The following is a 23,633-nucleotide window of genomic DNA, read 5'->3' as shown; positions in this document are numbered from 1 at the left end:
TGTCCCCTTGGCCCATTTCTCAGATGGCAAAGCTGAGGTGGAGCAAGGCCTTTCTGAGAGGTGCCAAGTCTTGGCTGAGGAACACTCCTGGAGGCCATGGTTTAGCAAAGGGGTAGCTCCCGACTTGCTGAGTGAACCTGGGCCTCAGTTTCTTTAACCGTACAACGGGGACAGAAAGCTGAACTACGTGTTCCCAAGACATCTCGTTCTTTCCAGAGGGCTCGCCGCCACCCGGCCGCTGGGCCGCGAGCTCCGGCTCCGCTGCCTACAAGCCCCAGCATGCCTCGGGGGGGGGGCGGGGCGCAGTGACGGACAGGCGGCTCTGCGAATTGGCGCCCGCCCAGGGGCGAGCGTTGACGCGTGCGCAGAGCGCGGCGGGCGGGTGGGCTGGCAGCGGTGGACGCGTCGGAGCCGCGGGCGGTCAGGTAGGGGGCGGGATGGACGGTGGGGGGCGCGGGACCGAGGCCGGAGTCGCGGGCGGTGGCTGACGAGCGGCGCGGGGGGCTGTACCGGCGTGCAGCGGCCGGTCCACGCCAGAATGGCAGGGTCTGGGGGACCGGATCTGAGGGGTGGGACCGGGGTGGGGGTGGGGCTGCGCGGGGGCAGGCTCGGGAGGCGGCGGGGGTCCGAGATGGGGCTGAGGAGCTCGGAAGAAATGCGGCCGGGGAGGGGAGCGAGGGAGTCTGAGTCGCGGTGCAGCATCTCGGGAGGTATGAGGTAATGTAGGGCCCTGAGGAGAGACGGGTGCAGCATCTGGGAGACGGGAGGGTATCTGAAGGCCCTGGAGGGACCAGGGGTGCAGAGTCTCGGAAATATGAAGGAATGGGGGAGCCTTGGTGAGGCTTGAGGGAATCTGGGGGCCCTAGGCTTTGGGGCGGGGGGCGAGATCAGAGGTCAGGGAGCAGGGTCCGGGGCTATCCTCATGGCTGAGGGAGGAAGCGTTTTCCCGAGTGCAATCTGGGGAAGAATGAGGGGCTGAGTTGGTGCGGGAATCGGTGGGAAGCAGTGTCTGGTGGGCAAAAAGAAGAGACCTGGCTAAGGTTTGAAGCGACAGAAGACACGGGTGGGCAAAAGAGGAAGGAGCAGGGCTTGAGGGCGGGGCAGGATTCCTGATGGCATGCAGGGGGTGGAGGCTCCGCTTGAGGGAGGGCACACATCTGAGTGTGGGACTCGGGTGTTAAACTGTGATGCAGGGCTGAAGGCTGCAGAGGTTTGGAAACAGAGATTAAAGGATCTGTGTCAGAGGGATTCAGGGCACATGAGTGAGCAACTGGTGAGGCTGGCAGGGTAGAGCCCAAAAGGCTGGAATTCTGTATTGTAGGAGAGTTGGGAATGGGATTTAGGAAGGGTTGAACGGTGGGGTGGAGAGGTACTGATTGGACTGTAGAATTAAGAGACTGAATAGAGTCGTGGATGGGTGTCTAGGGCCGCTAAAGGAATTTTCCTGAAGTCTCTGCATGGGAAGCAAAGGGAGTTCTGGGGACCCAAAGACCTAGAAGTAATGTATGAAACTGTATATGAGTGTATGAAGTTGAGCAGAGTTCAGGGGTCCAGCAAGAAAGTCGTAAGTCTTTGAGCTCAGGACTCCTGAAGGAGCCTGACTGCCTGTGAGGGGCAGAACCTCCCTCAATTATTAGCCAGAGATCCCTTATCATGAGGCAGCCGTGGTACGACCACTGACTCTCCTCTGAACCCCAGACCTGCTGAAAGTGGTAGGCTTGGGGGGAGGGGGGAAGAGAGTGGTCAGTGGAATCATAAAGCAGGACACTCTTCAAGGTCATCTGTCCCAGCCCCCCTTTGCCTGTCCCTTCAAGCTGTGGTGACAGATAGTGTGTGAGACTTCCAGGGGATGAGTGGAACATGATCTCACTTCTTATTTTCCTTATCAGTGATATAAGTAGATTGGATTAATCCCACGTGAGGTGTTTGAACTGGGAGAGAGAGACAAGAAAAGGGGATCTCAGCTGCCTTGAGCATTTAGTCCTGGGCCAAGTTCTAAAGAAATGGTTCCTGACTGGCAGTGGTTTGGTCCCCCGGGGGACATCTGGCAATGTCTGGAGCCATTTTTGGCTGTTATAGTTGGGGTGGGGAGGACTACTGGCCTCTCGTAGGTGACACCAGGGATGCTGTTAAACACCCTACAGCGCACGGAACTGTCCTCACAACAAAGAAGTATCGGGTCCAGAATGTCAGTAGTGCCAAAGTTGAACTCTACGCCAGAGTCAGATATCCTGGATTCCGATCTCGGCTCTGTCGTGAATGAGTTACTTAACCTTCCTGTGCCTGGCTCTTCATCTGTAAAATGGGGTTAATAACAGGACCTACATCACAGATTATTGTGACGACTCAGTGAAGTAAATCAGAGTGCTTCGCGTCTGGTGCATAGTAAATGCTCGACATTTAGTAATATTTCATTTTCATATCTATTTTCTTAGTCGTTTTCATAACAGCCCTACTAAGTAGGTGCTACAATATCCAGTTTTACACATAAGGAGACTAAGGCTTAGGCAGTGACTTGTCTAAGGTTCCACAGCTAGAGATGGCAAAGGTAGCTTCATATTCAGATCTCTGTAATCCTGTATATTCTCTCTTCCCTTGCTTTTTCTTTGCAGGGGCCTGCCTGGTCTTACTATCTATCTCAGCCCATTCCCCTCTAATGAAAGGATGGCCCAGTGAGGGTCGCTGAGTATCAAATTGAACTGTAAAGGGAATAAATCCATCTGATTAGGTAGGGAGTTGCCCTGGACTTGGTTCTTGATTTGCTCTTAGACCAGGACCAGTGGGTAGATAAGGAGAGGATCTTGAGTTTAGCAGACAGGATGAGGTGCAGGAGACTAGAGGGTGAGGTATGGAGGCCATTGCCTTGAAAAAACACTTCACAGCAGGGACCGGGGCTGAAGGCATCCATACTCTGGAAAGTAACTCCTGTTCTGAATGATCTCTTGTGGGCTTCTTTCCCTTGCAACAGAATGACAGCATTTGTCCTGTCAACTCCAGGACTAGCTATAGCATTGCTGAGACCAGCTCAGAAACATAGTAGGACTGCATAAGAAGGCCAGAGACTTAGCTGGAGTATCCACACACAGCCCTAAGGAAGATATGTAATGGAAATGGAATCAGCCTGGGAATCAGAGGCTTAAAGTTCAAAATCTTTCCTCTGCTGCTAATTTACTAGGTGATCTTGGACAAGTACTTGCCCTTATCAGCTTCAATCTATTGAAAACACGAATAGCTACCATTTATTGAGTGCTTATTGTGTGCATTATCTCAGTTAATCCTGCCAATGATCCTGCTAATAATCTAGGTGCTATTCTGCATTTTACAGATGAGAAAACTAATACGTTAAATGATTTACCCAAGTCTCCATAGCAAGTTGCAAAGCAGGGATGTGAGCCCAGATCTGTCTGACTCATAAGTTACATTATACTAGTTTTAGTAGAAAGGCTTTTTCAATACTTAAGAGTCCATACACTCATGTCTGGAGAGTGCTTGGTGGTCAGAAGTTTACAAGGCCCTTGAAGTGGATCATTGTCCATGCACACGGATGTGCTGCCTCTGTGACACTACCTCCATTAGGTTCTTCTAGTGGAACAATCAGATTAAAAATCCATTCCTAGGTACCTTTACCAGCCTCTCAGCCAGAGTGCCTAGAGCTAATGGTAGCCTAATCAGCTAGGAAACTATAATACATCTTTTGCGTGGCTGTGGTTTTATGGCTGGGCGTTGACATACCTGGATTTGAATCTCACTTCTACTACTTAGCAGCTTTGAGACCTTGGACGGGTTGCTTTTCTTTGAGCCTAGTTTCCTTATTTATAAAGAGGAATAAAACATACTTCACATAGTTATTATGAGAATAAGAGGTAATGTGTAAAAGGTGCCTGACATTCAGTAAATGGCAGTTTTATGAGAGGTAGCAAATATGAGAGGATGGTGAGGCTGGAAGGGGACTGAGTATTGCTTTGCCGAATTTCATTGAACCTAAGCAGCCCCCACTGGTCTCCCCCAAATTCCCATCCCCTCTTGTACCTTTCCCAGGATCTGCTTCCTGATCCTTTAATCAAAAGCTCATGGTTAAATGTGCATATGCTGTATGCAGAGAGTAGGGTGGGTCGAGAGAAGACTGCCGATTTTCCCCTTGTCCTATATTCTTTGAGTCTCATTGGCAGCATTGCACATGTTTGTGGAAGATTCAGGGGATCCTTTCTAGGTCCTGCAGTTTTGGAGGAAGACAGAGGACAGACAAGTGTTTTTTTTGTTGTTGTTTTTTCCAGCAAACTCTATTATTGATTTAGAGTTTTAGCTAAAGGTTTTTTTTTTCGCTACAAACATGCCCTTCTGGGTTGTTTTGTGTGTCCCACAGTGGTACAGCTTTGGGGTCGTGCCTGCGTTTCCCGACGAGCCCCTACTTGCGGAGTTTATCTTAGCTGTTGGCAGGTACCTTAAATGCCCTGAGTAATGTAATGTTAAGAATCCTCTCCCACACAGAGAACTGGGTGAGTGTCAGATGAGGACCTCACTGACTTTCTTAAAATCAGCCCTGCTAGGCACTCCTGGAGAGTGACCATTGGTGGCAGGGAGATGGTTATGCACTTGCTTCGCATTCCATTCAAATGCTGGAGGAATAAACAAAGTTTAGAAAGCTGTCACGAAAGGAAATGTGATAAGCCTTGCGAAAAACCCAGTCAAACCAGGGGGCAGTGTAAGAAGTAGGATGGACCTTTATGTCTTGTGAAAGGAAATGTAGGTGCTGTTTCACATGTTTTCTAGTTTTTATGTGAACTCTGTTCCTGTCTGTTTTTGCTCAAAATTATATCTCCCGTGTTTTCATGGGGTTGGACTCATAGTAGGTGCTCAGTAAAGATTTGTTGTTTAATTAATGTCTTAAAGTCCTGCAGTTTTGCTCATAGCTTAAGCCCCCCAAGGGGCTAACAGGTTTAGAGAACAGAGACATGTACAGAACTGTCCCATGGTGGGGATTCAACCACTGGATGGCAGCTGGAAACCTTAGGTCATCTCTAATCCTTTGATTTTGAGAACAGATAAAACAATCTCCAGGGAAGGTTCAGAAGTTTAATTTTAGAAGTGCATTATCTGATATCTTGGGTACTGTCTGCCTTTTGAAAAGTGCCTGTTCATTCCTTCTCATTGGCTGGGTGGTAGCCACTGCCACCACTGCTGCTACTAAAATCTATTTTTTATTGCATAGTTACTTTCATGCCCCTCTTGCTATTTTCTGAACAAGAGAAGTTGTGAATTCATTTGCCAGTTTCTAACATGGATCTCCAGTGTCCTCAATCAAATTCCTTCAAAGCTGACAGGTTATTAATCTTTACCTGCCTTTATATGCCATAAAAGGCAAGATTCTTTATCCTTTCAAATGCAGTTTGTAAACTAAATGCTTTGTTAATACTAGTACTAGTTGTTATAATGTTAATACTGTTCCTGATTGTTACTAAAATTATGATAAATAGCAGTTTTTCATTGCATACCTACCATTTTCCAGACTAAGCACTTTATGTGGATTATTATCACAGTAACCGTCTTATAAAGTAAGAAATCATCATCACAGTAACCTTTCTATAAAGTAAGAAAACAGGTTTAGTGAGATTAAATAACTTGCTTCCTGTCCCACAACTTGTAAATGACATGCTGATTTGATCCCAGTTCTGTCTGACTTCAAGGTTCATGGGTTTTGGTTTTTGTCCTGGTACCCTTGTTATTTATGTCATAGACTGGGGAAAGCCTAGTGGTGCCAGAAGCAGCTAGATCAGGCTAGGGTATGACTACAGAATTTTCCTGAGTCTTAGGGCAGCTAGAGCAAACAGAGCTTAAGGGGTAGATTCTCATCTGAAGCTGAATCAGAGCTGGGCTAGTATCAGTATGGGGTGTGCAGTACTAACCATGAGATCAAAGAAATTGGTGGGCGGGGGGGGCAGTAAGCTGAGGTGAGGGGTCAAGAGTTGACAGTACCAAGTGCACAACAGGAAATATGTTCAAAGTATCAGGAAGGTAGCCAAAATTGTAAATAACATGTTGGGGGTTAATTCTGATTGGTTTTAGATTTTATAGCTGGCAGAAAATGGGCAGCTAACTTAAAGACTTGGGATGATAAGACAATTCCTTTCACACATACGTCTTTTCAAGGGAAACTGAGTTCAAATTGACTTTCCACCTGAATCCTTCTCGGTGTTAACAATAATGACCAGCTGTATCCTTCTGTAAGAGAGGGCCTGTATCTGCCGGTCACATAGCCTCAGACCTAGAAAAGGCCTGAACCATGTCTCCCATTTCTACAACCTGGGAACACCACTTTCAGCAGGAGCTTAGCCTGATATGCAGCTATCTCCACGCCTGACGCTTTAGTGATGGGACCTCATGTTTCCTGGCAAAGCATGGCAGCTTTAGGAAAGGAATCCTTGACATTCTCTTTTGCCTCAGAGAGCCTAGTGAAGCTGCATACAGCTGAGACATTTTGGGGAATGGATGTGGGCATAGTAAATCCATTTTTTAAAGTGGATAGCTTAAACAGGGAGGCAGGAAGCTTTTTAATTGAAGGAGGTGGTATGATATTCCAGAAAACTGGAGAAAGAATTTGCTGGTATTTTTACAAGTTGGCTGACTTGTTTAATTAGCTGATCTGCAGTTGCCAGTTCTGAGAAGAACAGATGTCCCTGTGCACTGTAAAGCAACATGCTCTGCATCCAGATACCAAATGTTGCCCTCAGTCTGTCGTCCCAGATGATGGAAGAGAGAACTGAAACTATTGGTTTGGAATTGAGGAGGTTTGCATGGATCCTGAGCTGAGGTTTCTATCAGTGTTTCTATACGATTGCAGCCGGACCCATGACATTTAAGCATTCAGCATTCACAGCTTAGTCACATGGATAGTCCCATGAGACCTTTTAGGTTCATGGTATGTGGTGATGTGTTATTTTGTTGAGGCATGGATTTGAATCACAAAGAGGTTGCCAGGCTGGTGTGTGGGAGTGGGTCAGTCAGCTAGTAAAGCAATCTAACCCACTCTAGAGCAGCTAAATCTCATGATTCTTAATTGTGGAGACAATTCTATGCTGTTAGGCAGCATTTCTCAGAGTATGGTAAGTGTTGTACGACACAGGGAAAAAAGAAAAAAGCTTGAAGTAATGTTGGGTTAAATAAAGTTAAAGATACCTGTACTGCATGGTTCTACCGTGTTTGCACCATGCGAACTTGAGCCAGTTTTTCTGAGCCTTAGCTTCCTCATCTGTAAAATAGGGTAATGAAAATAGTACTTACATCATAGGGTCATTATGAGTATTAAATGGGATTAAGTATATGGAGCATCTAGCATGGCGTCTAGCACACAGTAAGCACTAGATGTATACTCTTTCCTTTCCAGTAGAAGGAAAGTGGGATTTCAGGGAGGTTGGATTGACTTTAGACAGATTGTGCATGTCTGCTCCCGAGTATCTGTCAGACTGTGATACAAAGCTAAATATGGGGAAATTTGTAACACGTATCTCCGCGCTGACTCCCCTTCTTCTATATGGGTGGAGAAAGAATTAATGACATTTACAAAGCTTTTCTCAGCTTGCTGCATTGCCCTTAAAACCAAGCTAACTGGTCTTCCTCCTCCTTCTTCTCGATGGTTGACCATCTGCAGGTCACAAGACTGCACAGGTGCAGCTGTAGGATTTGCATTTAAGAAGGGCTGAATTTATCCTTGTGCCTCACCTTGCTAGACCTATTCATTCTTATTTTGGGTATAAATTGACATTGACATGAGGCTGCAGAGAGAGCACTGAGATCTCTGTGGTTCTACTTCATGAGCATATGTGGATCGAGGAGGGTGGGAGAACTCATGGCATGTACTGCTTGTAGGAGGGGGTATTTCAGGCCAAAACTAAGTCCCTGATAAGGGACTACCATGTCTCAAATCATCCGGGCTTGAGTCTTTGGCTGTCTTAGCTCTACCACTTCCCCACCCCAATCCACTCAGCTAACAAATCTTAGTGATCGTACTTATGGAATATTGCTCAAATGCATCTTCTTTCCATTTCCACCACCTGCTCCCTAGTTCAGGCTCCCTGTAACTTTCGCCAGGCAGTTTTGCAGTATCTTCCAAACTAGTTTCTCTGCCTTTTCCCCCACTCCATTCAAACTTTGCTCCTATTAGTTCCCGGCTCCAAAACATGCATTGTTTCTCTGTGTTCATCGGAATGAAGTTCCAAGGTGTCATTTTGGCTCTGAAGACTTCTTATCATCATTCCCCAATTTACCTTTCCAAACCAGTCAGTGACTGAACTGAGTGACGGTAGCCACTCTCTAAATGTTTCTTGAGTGATTTAACGCGTAGAGGCAGTGGAATGATGGCTTCCTTTTCTCTTTGGCAGGATTCAACCCTCTGGAGCGTGAACACTAAGCTGTTCAGTCCTGGGCTGGGCTAGCAGAGGCCCCTTCAAAGCGACAGCAATGGCTGCGGCAGCAGCTTCTCACCTGAACCTGGATGCCCTGCGGGAAGTGCTGGAGTGCCCCATCTGCATGGAGTCCTTCACAGAGGAGCAGCTGCGGCCCAAGCTCCTGCACTGTGGCCATACCATCTGCCGCCAGTGCCTGGAGAAGCTACTGGCCAGTAGCATCAACGGCGTCCGCTGTCCCTTTTGCAGCAAGATTACCCGCATAACCAGCCTGAGCCAGCTGACGGACAACCTGACGGTGCTGAAGATCCTTGACACGGCTGGGCTCAGCGAGGCCGTGGGGCTGCTCATGTGCCGGTCGTGCGGGCGGCGGCTGCCCCGGCAGTTCTGCCGAAGCTGCGGCGTGGTGTTATGCGAGCCCTGCCGGGAGGCGGACCACCCGCCTCCTGGCCACTGTACGCTCCCTGTCAAAGAAGCAGCTGAGGAGCGGCGTCGGGCCTTTGGAGAGAAGTTGGCCCGTCTGCGGGAGCTTACGGGGGAGCTGCAGCGCCGGAAGGTCGCCTTGGAAGGGGTCTCCAGGGACCTTCAGGCGAGGTATAAAGCAGTCCTCCAGGAGTACGGGCACGAGGAGCGCAGGGTCCAGGAAGAGCTGGCTCGCTCTCGGAAGTTCTTCACAGGCTCTTTGGCTGAGGTTGAAAAGTCTAACAGTCAGGCGGTGGAGGAGCAGAGTTACCTGCTGAACATCGCCGAGGTGCAGGCTGTGTCTCGCTGCGACTACTTCCTGGCCAAGATCAAGCAGGCAGACGTAGCACTACTGGAAGAGACAGCAGACGAGGAGGAGCCGGAGCTCACTGCCAGCCTGCCCCGGGAGCTCACCCTGCAGGACGTGGAGCTCCTTAAGGTCGGCCATGTCGGCCCCCTCCAAGTCGGGCAGGCGGCTAAGAAGCCCCGGACGGTCAGCATGGAAGACTCCTGGGCCATGGAGGATGCAGCCTCTGCTGCCTCGTCCTCTGTTACATTTAGAGAGATGGACATGAGCCCTGAGGAAGTGGCCGCTAGCCCTAAGGCCTCGCCTGCTAAGCAGCGGGGTTCTGACACAGCCGCCAACATCCAGCAGTGCCTCTTTCTCAAGAAGATGGGGGCCAAAGGCAGCACTCCAGGCATGTTCAACCTTCCAGTCAGTCTCTACGTGACCAGTCAAGGCGAAGTGCTGGTTGCTGACCGTGGCAACTACCGTATACAAGTCTTTACCCGCAAAGGCTTTTTGAAGGAGATCCGCCGCAGCCCCAGTGGCATCGATAGCTTTGTGCTGAGCTTCCTTGGGGCTGACTTGCCCAATCTCACTCCTCTCTCAGTTGCCATGAACTGCCATGGGCTGATTGGCGTGACTGACAGCTATGACAACTCCCTCAAGGTCTACACCTTGGACGGCCACTGCGTGGCCTGTCACAGGAGCCAGCTGAGCAAACCCTGGGGCATCACAGCCCTTCCGTCTGGCCAGTTTGTGGTAACTGATGTGGAAGGTGGAAAGCTCTGGTGCTTCACTGTTGACCGAGGAGCAGGGGTGGTCAAATACAGCTGCCTGTGCAGCGCCGTGCGGCCCAAGTTTGTCACCTGTGACGCTGAAGGCACCGTCTACTTCACCCAGGGCCTGGGCCTCAATCTGGAGAACCGGCAGAATGAGCACCACCTGGAGGGTGGCTTCTCCATCGGCTCTGTGGGCCCCGATGGGCAGCTGGGTCGCCAGATTAGCCACTTCTTCTCGGAGAACGAGGATTTCCGCTGCATCGCTGGCATGTGTGTGGATGCCCGCGGCGATCTCATCGTGGCTGACAGCAGTCGCAAAGAAATCCTCCACTTTCCTAAGGGTGGGGGCTACAGTGTCCTTATTCGAGAGGGGCTCACCTGTCCAGTGGGCATCGCCCTGACACCTAAGGGGCAGCTGCTGGTCCTGGACTGTTGGGATCATTGCATCAAGATTTACAGCTACCATCTGAGAAGATATTCTACCCCCTAGGGGCCGGGAAATAGCAGTTCCTTCTGCCCCGCAAGCGACTCGCCTTCCCTATTCCTTGGTTGTTGGTGGTGCTATAGTGTAGACTTGGCCCGTGTCCTGATTCCAGCTGGCTAGTCCTAGAAGTTTAGAAGCTCCGTCTTCTAGTGCTTTTCATTTGCATTCTCTCGTCGCCTAGGTTTAGAGCTTTAACAGATGCATTACCCCAAATAGGACACGTGATATGAGGTTAGCTGATGTTTAATTAGAACTTAGGCACTTCTAAGGCTTCAGTAGAGAGCCTCTTTCCCCTGTATTTGAAATGTTCCCGTGTACTGAACCCTTGTTGATTTTCCTCTCTTTTGGCTTTGATAACGCTGGTCCATTATTCCTTCCTATTGTAACATGCTCCATCTGTGACACTTTTCTCTTCAACTCTGCTGCATTTAGCGTGCATGCATTTAGTGGGATCTACTCTACCTTTCAGTGACACTTCAGACATCGTATTCCTGTGGCTTGATGTCTCAGGTCTGCCCACCTTTACCAGTGTGAAAGACCGTTCATTTAGTGCCACCATGGGAGCTATATAGTCCCTTTGGGAAGCAGTACCTCTTGGCTCTGGGGGTTTCGTGCCGTCTTGGCTTGGTCTGTGATTGCAGGCGTGACAGAGAATGGATTGACCCTCGTTGGTGTCGAAGGCTTTGGCCTGGAAATCGCTTGCCTCGTAAAGGAGCATGTGGATTGGAATTATGCCAAAGCATAGGAAGTTGGAAATAAACAAAAATAAATGCTAATATAGTCAGCAGACTTTCTTGAATATTCTCTAGAGCGCATCGTTTTTCATATTACCTCTCTCCACTGACCTGTGCTAGGAGTTGTCTGTGGAACTGTACAACACGGGCCAGGGCCCACAAAGCGGGGAAGTGGACACATCTCATTTTCATTGCTAAAGCAAAACTGTTTGGTCCTTATTCTGTATTTTCTTCAAGTCAGTGCATAATATTTGGTTTGGGGATTTATTTCCATTCCTCTGTCAAGCATTAACTAATTGATCCTTGTTTCCTCATCTCTGGTATTCATGTCTTTTAATTAAATATGGAATTTGGGAGGTGAGGGGAGGGATAAGTTGTACCTTGCCGCTTTGCTTCCATGTCTGACACTGCATTCTTTGAGAGTAGTACGAAGCTACCTAGGTCAAAATTCAGCAAAGAGCACTGTTACGTAAAGATAATCCAAAACTTACTTCCACATACACGTGTGCAGAATCAGCCCCCAAGGTGTACAGTCACCAGCACCCTGTTCTAAACTCAGCCTCCACCATCTGCTTTATCCTTATAATTACAGTTCAACAAAGGAAGAAACTTGTGCTTTTAGGAAGCCCAGAAGTGGGTGAGGGACTTTGTGACGAGGTTCCTCAGGCTTTGGTGTTTACCAGGCAACATATCTTGTACTCTGGGTGCAGGGCTGATGGCAAGCCAAGAAACGATTACCTTGCTTTCACAGACGCAAAATCTGCTAAGCCGAGCTACTCAAAATTGTTTTTTTGGTGGTGGTAGTGCTTTTTTGGCCTCTCACGTGATAGCTGCCAAAGGATAGGAAAGGAGCTAATTAAAATGATGTGGAACTGGTCTGTCTTGTGCTTTTCACCTGGAGAAAGCCCCATGTTCTGATTATGAAATGGCATCCGATTTCTAAAGATTGTATAATTGAGAGGAAATTGATCCAATTAAAAGTGCATCACAAATGACTCCACTAGTTGTTAGAGCCACTTTATCTGTGGTAGCACCTGGAAGCAGGAGATCTATCTTTGCTGTCAGTGGGGGACTTGCTGAGGCAATAATGGTGGCCGAGGCCTTTGGCACAAGGTTTGCAGCAGAGAGATGGATATAACGTTGTGGGCTGGCTTGACATAAACAGTGCCAGGAAACCTCCAGCTGCCTATGCTTTTGGAAGGAAGTGCTGTCACTGTTGGCATTCAGCATTTAGGTCTAACCCATCTCTGAACCACACTCATGCCTTGGCCTTCAAATGCAGCAGGTATCTGCTGGCTTAGAATGGAAATAAATGTGGTCTGAATGTTTTTGTTCCTTTGATGTGAATATTTTAGGCTGTGCCGAGTACAGTCAATTTTTCAGTTATCTACCAAGTTGACTAAATTGCAGAGTATAGCCTCAAGAAACTGATTTGCTCAATTATAGCAGTTGTTTGTTTTTTTGTTGTTGTTTTCTGTTTTTAAGCAGTAATACCTTTATTCAGATAAAGTCTTACATGCAGGTCAATTATGTAATAAATCAAAAGTGCAGCTGCACTGGTTGAAGCAGGCCTGTGGGCCTGGAGAACAGGCTTATCCCCTCACCTAACCTGTGTACAATTGCAAAAGTCGTGAATCTACAGAACACTTTCTGAAAACCACTAAACTACAGCATCGCTTATCTTCCAGTTCCATCTTATTAGCCATATGGCCATGGGCAAGTCACTTACCCCTTCCTCTTCTGGAAAATGATGAAAGTGATCCCTGTCCCCATGACGGGTGTAAGATGTGAGATAGTAGATGTTAAAATACCCGCTACAGTTCTTGGCATTCTCAATCAGTGAGAGCTACTATCTTCTTCTGTTGAGTCGTTCAAAAGAGTGGGGTTGGGTTGTCCAACCACTCCGAATAATACCTTCCATCTTTCCTATTGTTCCAGGTTCCTATTTGCCAATCAAAACCTTTCTCAGGCATTTCCTCCCACCAGCCAGAAGTCTTCAAATAAATCTGGTCACCTGTTCCTTTTTACTATCACTCTACCTATTCCATGTTTCTATTATATAATTTACTGTGCTGCAATTATTTGCCTATGTATTTGAGCTTTATTGAGGGTTAGCTTTAATCGCTAGCTAAGGGCACATAGCATGGGGCCTAATATACAGTATGTCCTCAGTTATTTAATTGGCTGTTATTTCTATGACTTGGTGACGGTAGGCCCTCCGGTAACACCCTCACATCGGCTAAAAGATAAAGGCAGACAAATGACTTATAGGTTCATTAACTCCCTGCTCTCCTTTATCATTCTGAGTAATTATATAGAATTTAAGGTTTTGGAGCAATGATTCATTCAATATTGAGTACCTACTGTGAGCCCAGTACTATGCCAGGTGTTCAGAACATTTTAAAAAATGATAAGTACTGTTAATGTGTCCACTTTCTCGTCAGTTATTTCACAGTCTTTCTAAAGTATTTGGAATTGTATTCCATGGCCCTGGGCTTCCTCAAAAGCCAGGAATAGACACTATGTGGATGATTGTGAGGGTCAATCCCAGTGTGCACTCCAGCCTGAGATAAGTCCACAGACGGCCACTGCATTATTCCAATCAGCAGGATAAACGGGGCTTGAGTCTGTGTTCCTGTGGGTAAGACAAGGAACGCTCAGAGCAGTTGTACTTTTAGTCTGGTACTAATGAACGGCTTCTTAAAAGTGAAGTGTTACCAGCTCTCTAGGAGGGAAATGGAAGGCGAAGTCTAGCATGAAACTCAGGGCTCTACCTTATACCTGATGAGGCTGCTGATGTGCACTCAGGACGTGCAGCTCCTCAAGGGGTCACAGAACAAGTTACAGGTAAGAGACAGCAGATGCCTGGATGAATTTTACAAGCAGGCAGTGGTAAGGTAGGAGGGTGTTTAGCAAAATGCTTACACTCCAGAACTTGGGCTGTATCTTGTCGATATCTTTAGTATTCATGGTACTCTGACTAAGTCTGGAGGTAGGCAGCTCTGGGACTGGCAATGCATTCTAGTGGGAAAGCCAGTGGGCTTGGTCTGGATCTGAATCACAGCTCTAACTCTTTACTAGCTATGTGGCCTCAGATGATCACCATACCTCTGCATCGGTTTCCCTGTCTATAAAATAAGAAAGTTGGGTCAGATCATCACCAAAAATCCTTTCTAGCTCTATGATTTTAATTATTTTACCCAATAGAATTGTGGTTGGGTTTTCCCCCAATGTTTTTGCATAATTTTGCCGTAATTTTATCGTGTTTACATTAGAGTAGTAGAAAGAACCTGTACTTCATAATCAGCCCCACCCCGGTCCAACTGCTTACTCTCTCCCCCAACTATTGTGACCTTGGGCCACTTGCGAACTAGTGCCACTCTGTTGAGCTACTGTTTCCTCATCTTGTAAAAGGAAATGACAGTCTTAAAGGGCTGTTGTGAGAATTAAAATACACTAATGGGATAGTATATATAAAAGGACCTAATTCAGAAAAGGTGACGTGCCCAGAAAATGTGATTTCCACTGTAGGGGGCAAAGACCTCCTTTCCCTCTTGGTGAACTGATGCAAATTTTTCATGTTAACACTGGGGGAGATTTCAGACCTGCGCTGGTAATTCAACCACGCGGCTCAGCTTCTTAATTAAAAAGCCTATCGGGGGCTTCCCTGGTGGCGCAGTGGTTGCGCGTCCGCCTGCCGATGCAGGGGAACCGGGTTCGCGCCCCGGTCTGGGAGGATCCCACATGCCGCGGAGCGGCTGGGCCCGTGAGCCATGGCCGCTGAGCCTGCGCGTCCGGAGCCTGTGCTCCGCAACGGGAGAGGCCACAACAGTGTGAGGCCCGCATACCACAAAAAAAAAAAAAAAAAAAAAAAAATCCTATCGGAAGAAGAGTGGGATTGCCGGAGGGGCAGAGGCAAAACTTTCACAGCAATGTATCCCACTAGGAAAGCTGCACCTAAAACCTACAGGCTAATTATTTGATTAAAGTGATTAGGATGGCATCTTGGCTTTTGGCAGAAACATGCATGTTTAGCTATTCCTATAAATGGCCAGCATAAAGGGATTTTTCCCTCCAGGTCAACATTCATTAACCCAAATAATTACAAAATTTAAAATAAGCCATAAATCTCATTGTCAGGTGGAGGTAATATAACATATTGTAGTTAAAACTTGGGCTTTGTAAGCATGGGGTGGGGGGGTGGGGGTGGGGGTGGGGGATGGGTTGGTGGCGAGTTCAGTCTTGCTTCCTCCACTCAGTAGTTCTATGACCGCTGAGTCATTTAGCCTCTCAGCCTCAGTTTCCTCAAATAATAAAATGATACCGTTTACTGCATTGTTCTGAAGAAACGATGGATGTAAAACACTTAGCAGACTTTCAGACATTTCATAAACTTTCAGTAGTGCTCAGTATCAATATTATAGTAAACTAAATGTACGATAAGCTTACCCATATTTTTTGTGATAGAAGGATTGTATGAAACTGGTGAGGAAAACATTTATTTCCCTCAAAGGAAAATTATTTAGTAACTCACTGAAATCCTGAGTGTAAACACAAGGAGTTTGTGTGACTGCAAGTCAAATGCATATCTTTCCTAGAAAAATAAAACCAGGATTTTCTTTTGGTGATTTACTCAGTTTACCTAGCTATAACTAAAATGCCACTGTATGTTTTCACAGAATATTAAGATTTAATTTCATTCTTTCATTTATTCATTCTCTTACTCATTAGACATATACGACATCTACTGTTTTTTATTAATAGTGGTAATTATATGAGTAATGAATGCAAAGATGACTCGATCATGAACCCTGCAGTCAGGTAGCTTGTAGTCTGGCTGGAGAGATAAGGAATGTAAAAAATAATACAAATATACAAAAGAATAAGATAAACGGTGCAAGATGGAAATAGAGTGCCAGGTGTTTAAGAAAAGACTGCTTCTGGTTGAGAGGATCTGGTTCCTGAAGGGCCTTGCAAGTAGAGGGAGTGTCATGAACACAGGTACAACATACCAGGGAAGAGTGAGAAGCTGGTACCAGCAGGAAGTTCAAAAACCACAAGAGTGAGTGGGCATTAAAGCAGTTCAAAGGTCAAAAGTGGTCCATTTCTCCATGACCCTTCAAATAACAATGCAAGTGGTTCTCTTTTTCCTGTCCTAAGCCATATCATTTACTCCTATCAGTAATCATGGCTCAAGGAGGCTTCATTCTTATGGAACTGGGAGGGTATGAATCAGAATCTCCTTGGAGACCTGAGGGAGACCAAGGTGGAGGAAGATGGTGTCGTTTGAAAGTACACCTCCCCGCGCCCCCCTCCCCCAATAGTCTAACATACCTCCTACTGGGAATGCCTGATGACATTGTCTCAGGGAAAAAAAATAAAAATAAATAAAATCCTGAAATAATATCCAGTTGCTCCCCCTCAAAAGCCTAAGCCAAATGAGTTCTGCGATCGCAGCGACATAACTTTGTACTAGACTGCCTTTTTGATGTTTGATGTTGACAGCTTTCAAAACCCACCATTCTCACTTTATCTTCTGCCCTATATCTGGACATGCTGCTAAGAAAGTTCAAGTACTTCCACCTTTAGTGCCAGTGGGAAGTCCCAACCACACAAGTCCTAGCCCCTGCATGGGAGTCCTCACCCCAGCCCCGGCTTCAAGCCACCATAAAGACCAATGTGGCCTCCTTTTCCTGCTCTCAAGCTATTTCTGGACCTGCTTGGTAGCCCACATTGCTCTCGCCAGAAACCCTCAACATGTGAGTTAGAAATCTTTTCATACCCACTTGGTGGATATATAGCATCATCAATCTCAACATCTGAACCAAGTTTTGGGTGGGTCCCCCTCTTCTCTGTGGGATAACCACACAACTGGCACAATAAGCAGCGTTAGGCAATGACCACCATCCCAGGGGCTCTCTATTCTCTTGCTTTGGTTGGCTAACTGGCTAGCTCTTTTGAGGCACTGCCTGCTGGCAACCTTGTGCTTTAAGCTGTGCAGCTTGTGCTGCATTTGCTGAGCCCTACCATGCCTCTCTTACAGGTTTAACTGAACTGAGTTGGAAGATAATGATAATTGGCGTTAAGGGGTGGGAGCAAAGTGGCCCTGGGTCATGTGTCTTGGTCCAGATCTATCTGTGTCTCAGATGGAATCATGTGTCTAGATACCAGCATAAGCTGTGACTTCAGGGGAATGACTCTTGCCCTGTGACTACTGGTTGGTTGTCTCAACCAGGCCTTGCCCCCATTCTATTAAGTGCTCAGGGAAATACTGATACCTTATGCTGTATATTGGGTCTATTGGTGGTGGTTCACGTGCAGGAAGAGCAGTCACCATGTGGAACGTGTGGTCTACACTCTAAAAGCAGATGGCTCATTAGGGCTCTACAAAATGTCTTTGCTGCTGCTATGTCACTGTTGGCCAAAACAAAAGATCCTGATCTTCAGGGTTATAGAGAAGAGCATCCATGGTTCCCCTGTGGCATAGCTGAGGGGTTAATTCAAATTCAGTTTAAGCCCAGGATCCTTAAACCCTATGAAGGTTGGTGCCATGCGGGAGACCCTAATCCTGATGACACAGATTTGCAACTCTGGAGGAAGAAACTTATGAGTAGGGTAGCGAGGACTCCCACCGGCCCCTCACCACAAAACTATATACAGTAACCACCAGAAGAAAAACAAACAAACAGTGAATACAGGAGGAGGAAACAAAAAACTCAAATAGAGGTCACAATTTGACCCAATTAGAATTCCAAAATTTACTAAAAGAATTTATACAAAAAACAAGTTCGAAGATTGCTAATTGGTTTTTGCGCCTCGATAACCTAAACTCTGAACTAGCTTTTAACGTCTGCTGAAATGCACTAATTACTAAACTTTCATGACTTTAATCAATACTGGGGCTCAAATTAGATTTACCTGTGGGAATTCCCCTAAATTTAAAGAAGGTACGCCCTATAATCTTAAGGGAGTTACTAAGGACATTTCAGGATATGTAAGGAAGACAAATAGGTAGACCTCACCTTAATCATCAGAACTAATGCCTTGCCTAAATTCTCCATAGCCATAACACTCATTACCTTGAAATATTCCATAATGAGTATGGATGCTCTGACCCAATGAGTAATAAATTAAAATTGAATTAAGTTTTGGTACTTAACAATTGGCTTACCAAAATGGGACCACATGGACCCTGCCCTCCCCCATCAGTTAAAATAGTTAACATGGCCCATTTTAAACAGAACCTTTGAGGTTTAAAATCCATATACAAGACCTATTTAGAAAAAGAGTGATTATCCCCACTGCTTCATTATTTAACAGCCTAGTTTACCCTGTTCTTAAACCTGAATGAAACCTCACAATGGATTACTGCAACCTTAATGCTGAGGCCCCATCCATTAATGCTTCCATACCAGTTATTGAAATAATAAATTCCATCCAATCAATAACTGGTTAATACTTTGCACTCATAGACTTGGCTAATATGTGATGTTCAGTGCCTATTTCAACAGCCTCTCACACATAGTTTGCCTTCAACTTCAAAGGGACACAGTCCCCCTTTACCTGGCTACCCGTGAGGTACCTCAAGAGCCATGCCTTCACACACAATCTTTACAGACAAGATCTTAATGCAACCAACTTTCTCCAGGAGCACGGTAATGCCATCACACTGATCACACCCTCTTCCAAAGACGTTAATTTGACACGCTCCTTGAGGACATACAAACATACACAAAATAACTCACAAAAAGGGACGGGCCATTGCCCTATGTTAAAAAAAAATTTGTATGTTAAAAAAACATTCTGACTGTTAAAAAAAATTTGTGTGTTTAAAAAAAAATTCTGACTCCATATTTGATGCTTGATCTCTGCCAGCTTTCAAGCCCTGCTACTCCCCCTTCCCCACTGGCCCCCTCACCTGGGCAAGCCTAAGTGCTCCCACCTTTGGTGCCAGAGGGAAGTTCAAACCATGCAAGCCTCAGCCAGCATATGGAACCCACTCCAACCCCACTCCACCCCCCTTGCTATTATATAAAAGCCAAGCCAGTCTCTTTTCCTTGCTCTCTCAAGCCATTTTTGGACCTGCTTGAGAGCCGTCTTTGCTCTCCCCAGAAAGCTCCATTACGTGAGTGACAAATCTTTTAAAATCCTCTTGATGTGTGTGTGTAGCATCATCCGTTTCATCATCTGAACCAAATAATGGCTGGGAGTCCATCCCCCTACTTCAGAGTGACAACAAATATTTATAGAGTTAAATATTAAAAACAACGTTGTAATATGATAAACAAAAAAATTGTATAATTTTAATTTCTGAGCAACCACATGAATAAAACCATGTGCTTTTGTGAAATGACATTTAATATTTACGCTTAAAAATAATAACTCTCGGGCTTCCCTGGTGGCGCAGTGGTTGAGAGTCCGCCTGCCGATGCAGGGGACGCGGGTTCGTGACCCGGTCCGTGAAGATCCCACATGCCGCGGAGCGGCTGGGCCCGTGAGCCACGGCGGCTGAGCCTGCGCGTCCGGAGCCTGTGCTCCGCAATGGGAGGGGCCACGACAGTGAGAGGCCCGCGTACCGCAAAAAGAAAGAAATAAATAAAATAATAATAATAATAACTCTCTAAATCTCTCAGCCCCCAAGAATCTGAAACTTGTTTGACAAATTTAATGACTCTGTAAAAATGTTAGAAATAAAGTTAAATTAAAAATATTACACTCAAAGAGTAGAGAGGGAGCAGGCATGTGTGTTACCATGATTCTGGGGCTGGATCTAGGAGAATAAAACTTTCATTGATTGATACCCTGGAAGAAATGTACGATGCACATACAAATGGCACATATACCCTGGATCCTCCAAAAAGGTTAATTAATTGTGAGCTAAATGAAAGGTGCAAATGATAAAGGAAAAAAAATCTAAAAGTATGTATTCTTCTCTTCTGCTCTGGTGACCATTGCCACATATGCCTGTTTTTCTCCTCAATGAAACGGGGATATTAACTCCAGCCTACTTAATATGTACCAGGACTATTCTTAATGTCCTGTAGACTTTTAAAAATTTTTATTGGAGAATAGTTGCTTTATAATGTTGTGTTAGTTTCTACTGTACAGCAAAGTGAATCAGCTCTACATGTACATACATCCCCTCTTTTTTGGATTTCCTTCCCATTTAGGTCACTGCAGAGCACTGAGTAGAGTTCCCTGTGCTATACAAGTAGGTTCTCAGCAATCCCACTACTGGGCATATGCCCAGAGAAAACCGTAATTCAGAAAGATGCATGCACCCCAATGTTCATTGCAGCACTATTGACAATAGCCAGGACACGGAAACAACCTAAGCGTCCATCAACAGAGGAATGGATAAAGAAGATGTTGTACATATATACAATGGAATATTACTCAGCCATAAAAAGGAATGAAGTTGGGTCATTTGTAGAGACGTGTATGGACCTAGACACTGTCATATAGGGTGAAATATGTCCCATACATCTTACACAAGTAAAAGGTGGCCTAAAATGGGCAGCCTGGCCAGCCGCTCTCTGAATGAGATAAAGCCTCTCTAAATAAAACATCAGAAACAATACTGGGTGTGGCAGGGGGAAAAGCAGCTCCCTAAGGAAACAAGTTACAAAAGAGGAACTTTATTTTTATGCTGGGAGATGTTGTTTTCTTCCTATGAATTCAATGACCTGTGACTCTAGGTCTCAAACCTGCATTTTTCATCTCTTACCTTCCTTTTGACTGGTATATATGCAGTTGCCCACTTAATATAGCCAGTTGGCGCGCCAACTGTGGGCTGGTGTGTTCGGTGAAGATATCCCTTAGAAAACTTACACTCAGCATATTTAAGACAACTCAGCTCTTCAATACCTGCTGTTCTGCTACTGTTCCATTTAAGGAACACAAGCATCGACTTGGGCATGTAGGCCCGAGACTTTGGCACCATTTCTAATCACTTCCCTCACCTCTCACCTCCCACCTCCCACTATACAATCATCAAGTTCTCATCCTACTAGCAGCTGAATATTTTTCACATCCCTTTATTCTTTTCTTCATTCTCATAACTAAGAAAATTTAAGCTCCTACTAAGCTTAAATTAAGCTCTTGAAACACTGTTACAACTTCCTAACTGATCTTCTTAATTCTAATCTAGCATTCTACCTACTACACTTCCTCCCATCCCAAATCAAGCCCAATCCCACACCAGCCAGAGTCAGGTTTAAAACGTAAGTGCTAATAATATTACATGAAACATTTAAATGACTTTAAAATGCTCCTGGTAAAAGGAAAAATTCCTTAACACGGTCTACATAGCCAGTGGGATTTTATTCCCACCTATTTATCTTTCTAGATTTATCTCACCACTGCTTCCATCCCTCTCTAGGCCGTTTTAGTACTTGCTTTTATGCTACCTAAAACACTTACCCTCTCCCTACCCACCAATGTCTCCTAAATCTTACCTCTGCCAGGTCTTCTGAGGTGCCCTTCCTGATCCACTACACAGTTTGAGTCAGGTGTCCACACCGCTTTTTGTGTTTCTGCCTTCTAGCACTGACACATTGCATTGTGATTTCCTTGTTGCCTGCGCCTCTCTAAGGCTAGACTGTGCTCTGTGAAGGCAGAGGGGCTTTTACTTTACCGCTGCATCTGCAGCATCTAGCGCGGTACCTGAAACAAAGCAGGCACTAAAACAGTTGCTGGATGAAACCAGGGCAGGGGCTCAGCTTAGCTCATACGTTGATATACGTGAACACTTTGGGTCACATTTAGCACCAGCTGATGATGCCACCTTCTGTACCTCCCACCAGCTGCCTCGCTGAATCACTGACGGTTAGTTGCAATAGAAAAATGGGATGTGGTTGAAAGGTGGGAGGAGTGGTTCCCTCAGATTTCACTTTCCTAAGAGAATCTTCTCAGCTATAAAATAATTAAAAGTTGTGTTCCTTTCTGGAAATTCAACCCAAACTTTGTCTTGGTGCAAAGTCACCAGTGCTTCCAAAGAAGGCTCAAAAAGACACCTTCGATTGTGTGGTATGTAAATGATATCTCAATAAAGCTGTTAACAAACAAAAAAGATGTACCTTTGAACACATGGTCCCTTGAATTGCCCCTCAACACACTTTCTTTGATGGGGAAGAGAGAGGAAGGAGCTAGTTCGAGTCCTAATCCTGTCACTAATGTATAATTCCTCTGAGCAAGTTGCTTATTCTCCCTGGGACTCCATTTCATTATCTATATTAATAGCGTTATTAAATTAAGGATTTTTTCAGTTGTAAATGTCAGTGATTCTGGTGCCCCAGACCTTAGGGGCTTCTTGAGCCAAGAGCTCCAAAAGGAGTCTTCCATCTCCCTGGACACCTGTGGAATGGGAGGGGACAGAAGTGCAGATCCCAAGGACCCTAAGGGGGCACGCACCCCTGGGGCACAGAGCTGGTGTGTCAGATGAAGACGGCCAAGGCCAGCTCCAACCCAATGGATCACTGGTCAAGTCCACCTCTAAGGCCTCCCTCAAAGCCTGCACCCTGACCCAGAGCCAAGGTGTTGCTAGGAAACAAGAATCTGGAGCCAGCGGGCCGACATCATGCAGGCTGGAATCATGTTGGTCTATGTGCCTCTTTTCTCCCTCTTCCTGACCAAGTACTTCTAATTGCTTCGGAGGAAGAGAAGGGCCTCTCAGAGAGAACACACTTGCTGGAGTGCCCACTGTGGTTAAATAATAGTAAAAAGTAAATGGTGAGAGGACTGAAGTGAGAAAGGATGGAAGAAAGAGACGGCAAGAGAGAGTACCTTTTACCACCTATGTACCTTTGGATTATATATCGTACGCACTCTGAGTCTCAGTTTCCCAGGCATAAAGATGCCAGCTTTAGAGGACTGTTTGGAGGATTAAATGAGATCATGTATGTGAAGTGCCAGCGAATCTCCTGCCATAGAGTGGTTCTCAGTACATGGCTTTGGTTATTACAGGGGGGCTGCAGGGTACAGGGGGGCTGTAGGGTATGTGGACTTTGGAGTCAGACAGTCCTGGGATAGAATCCTGCCTCCACCTATTGGCAAAAGCCACATGACCTTGAGCACATGCGTTTTCTCATGTAGAAGATAAGGATGATAACCTGGACCTCACAAGGATTTTACAAACACAGTGTGAGACCGTGTGATTAATTGTTTCATAGTAGAAATAGAAAACAAGTCAGTCACTGCTGCCCACTCCTCTGTCACCCGGCCCCCGCCCTCCCCCCAACGCACCCCTACACACTATAAGCTTGGTGTCCGGCTGTGCAAACACGCTCCCCTGTGCTCCACCGCTGGGCTCCAGGCTGTGCTTTCTGATACCTCTGCCTTCTATTCCCACCTCCGGGCTCAGCCAGGACTAAAATTCACAAGCTGGCAGATCAACAAGAGACAAACAGCCATGGTGTTAGAAGGTCTGGCAGGAAGAGGGCTTATACCTTAGGCTGCTGTAGTCAGCACTGGAAAGAGCTACCTCATTAT

General features: G+C 46.1%; 2 protein-coding genes across 4 annotated transcripts in view; one reads left to right on the top strand and one right to left on the bottom strand.

Annotated features, from left to right (window-relative positions):
• The window catches only part of ASTN2 (astrotactin 2), a 961,664-nt gene that overhangs the window by 225,689 nt on the left and 712,342 nt on the right, over positions 1 to 23,633 (bottom strand). The gene's annotated exons all lie outside the window — the stretch shown is intronic.
• On the top strand, positions 377 to 14,810 carry TRIM32 (tripartite motif containing 32). Its single transcript, XM_007128044.4, has 2 exons — positions 377 to 425; positions 8,376 to 14,810. Exon 2 carries the CDS (start codon positions 8,455 to 8,457, stop codon positions 10,414 to 10,416), a length of 1,962 nt encoding a protein of 653 aa, XP_007128106.1. The 5' UTR covers positions 377 to 425; positions 8,376 to 8,454; the 3' UTR covers positions 10,417 to 14,810.

This window comes from Physeter macrocephalus, chromosome 9 (assembly GCF_002837175.3).
Source record: "Physeter macrocephalus isolate SW-GA chromosome 9, ASM283717v5, whole genome shotgun sequence".
Lineage (NCBI taxonomy): Eukaryota > Metazoa > Chordata > Mammalia > Artiodactyla > Physeteridae > Physeter > Physeter macrocephalus.
This window is presented reverse-complemented; position numbering and strand designations above follow the sequence as displayed.

What these genes read in the sequence shown, in the direction of transcription:
- TRIM32 (XM_007128044.4), top strand. Translation starts at nt 8,455, where the DNA reads ATGGCTGCGGCAGCAGCTTCTCACCTGAACCTGGATGCCCTGCGGGAA.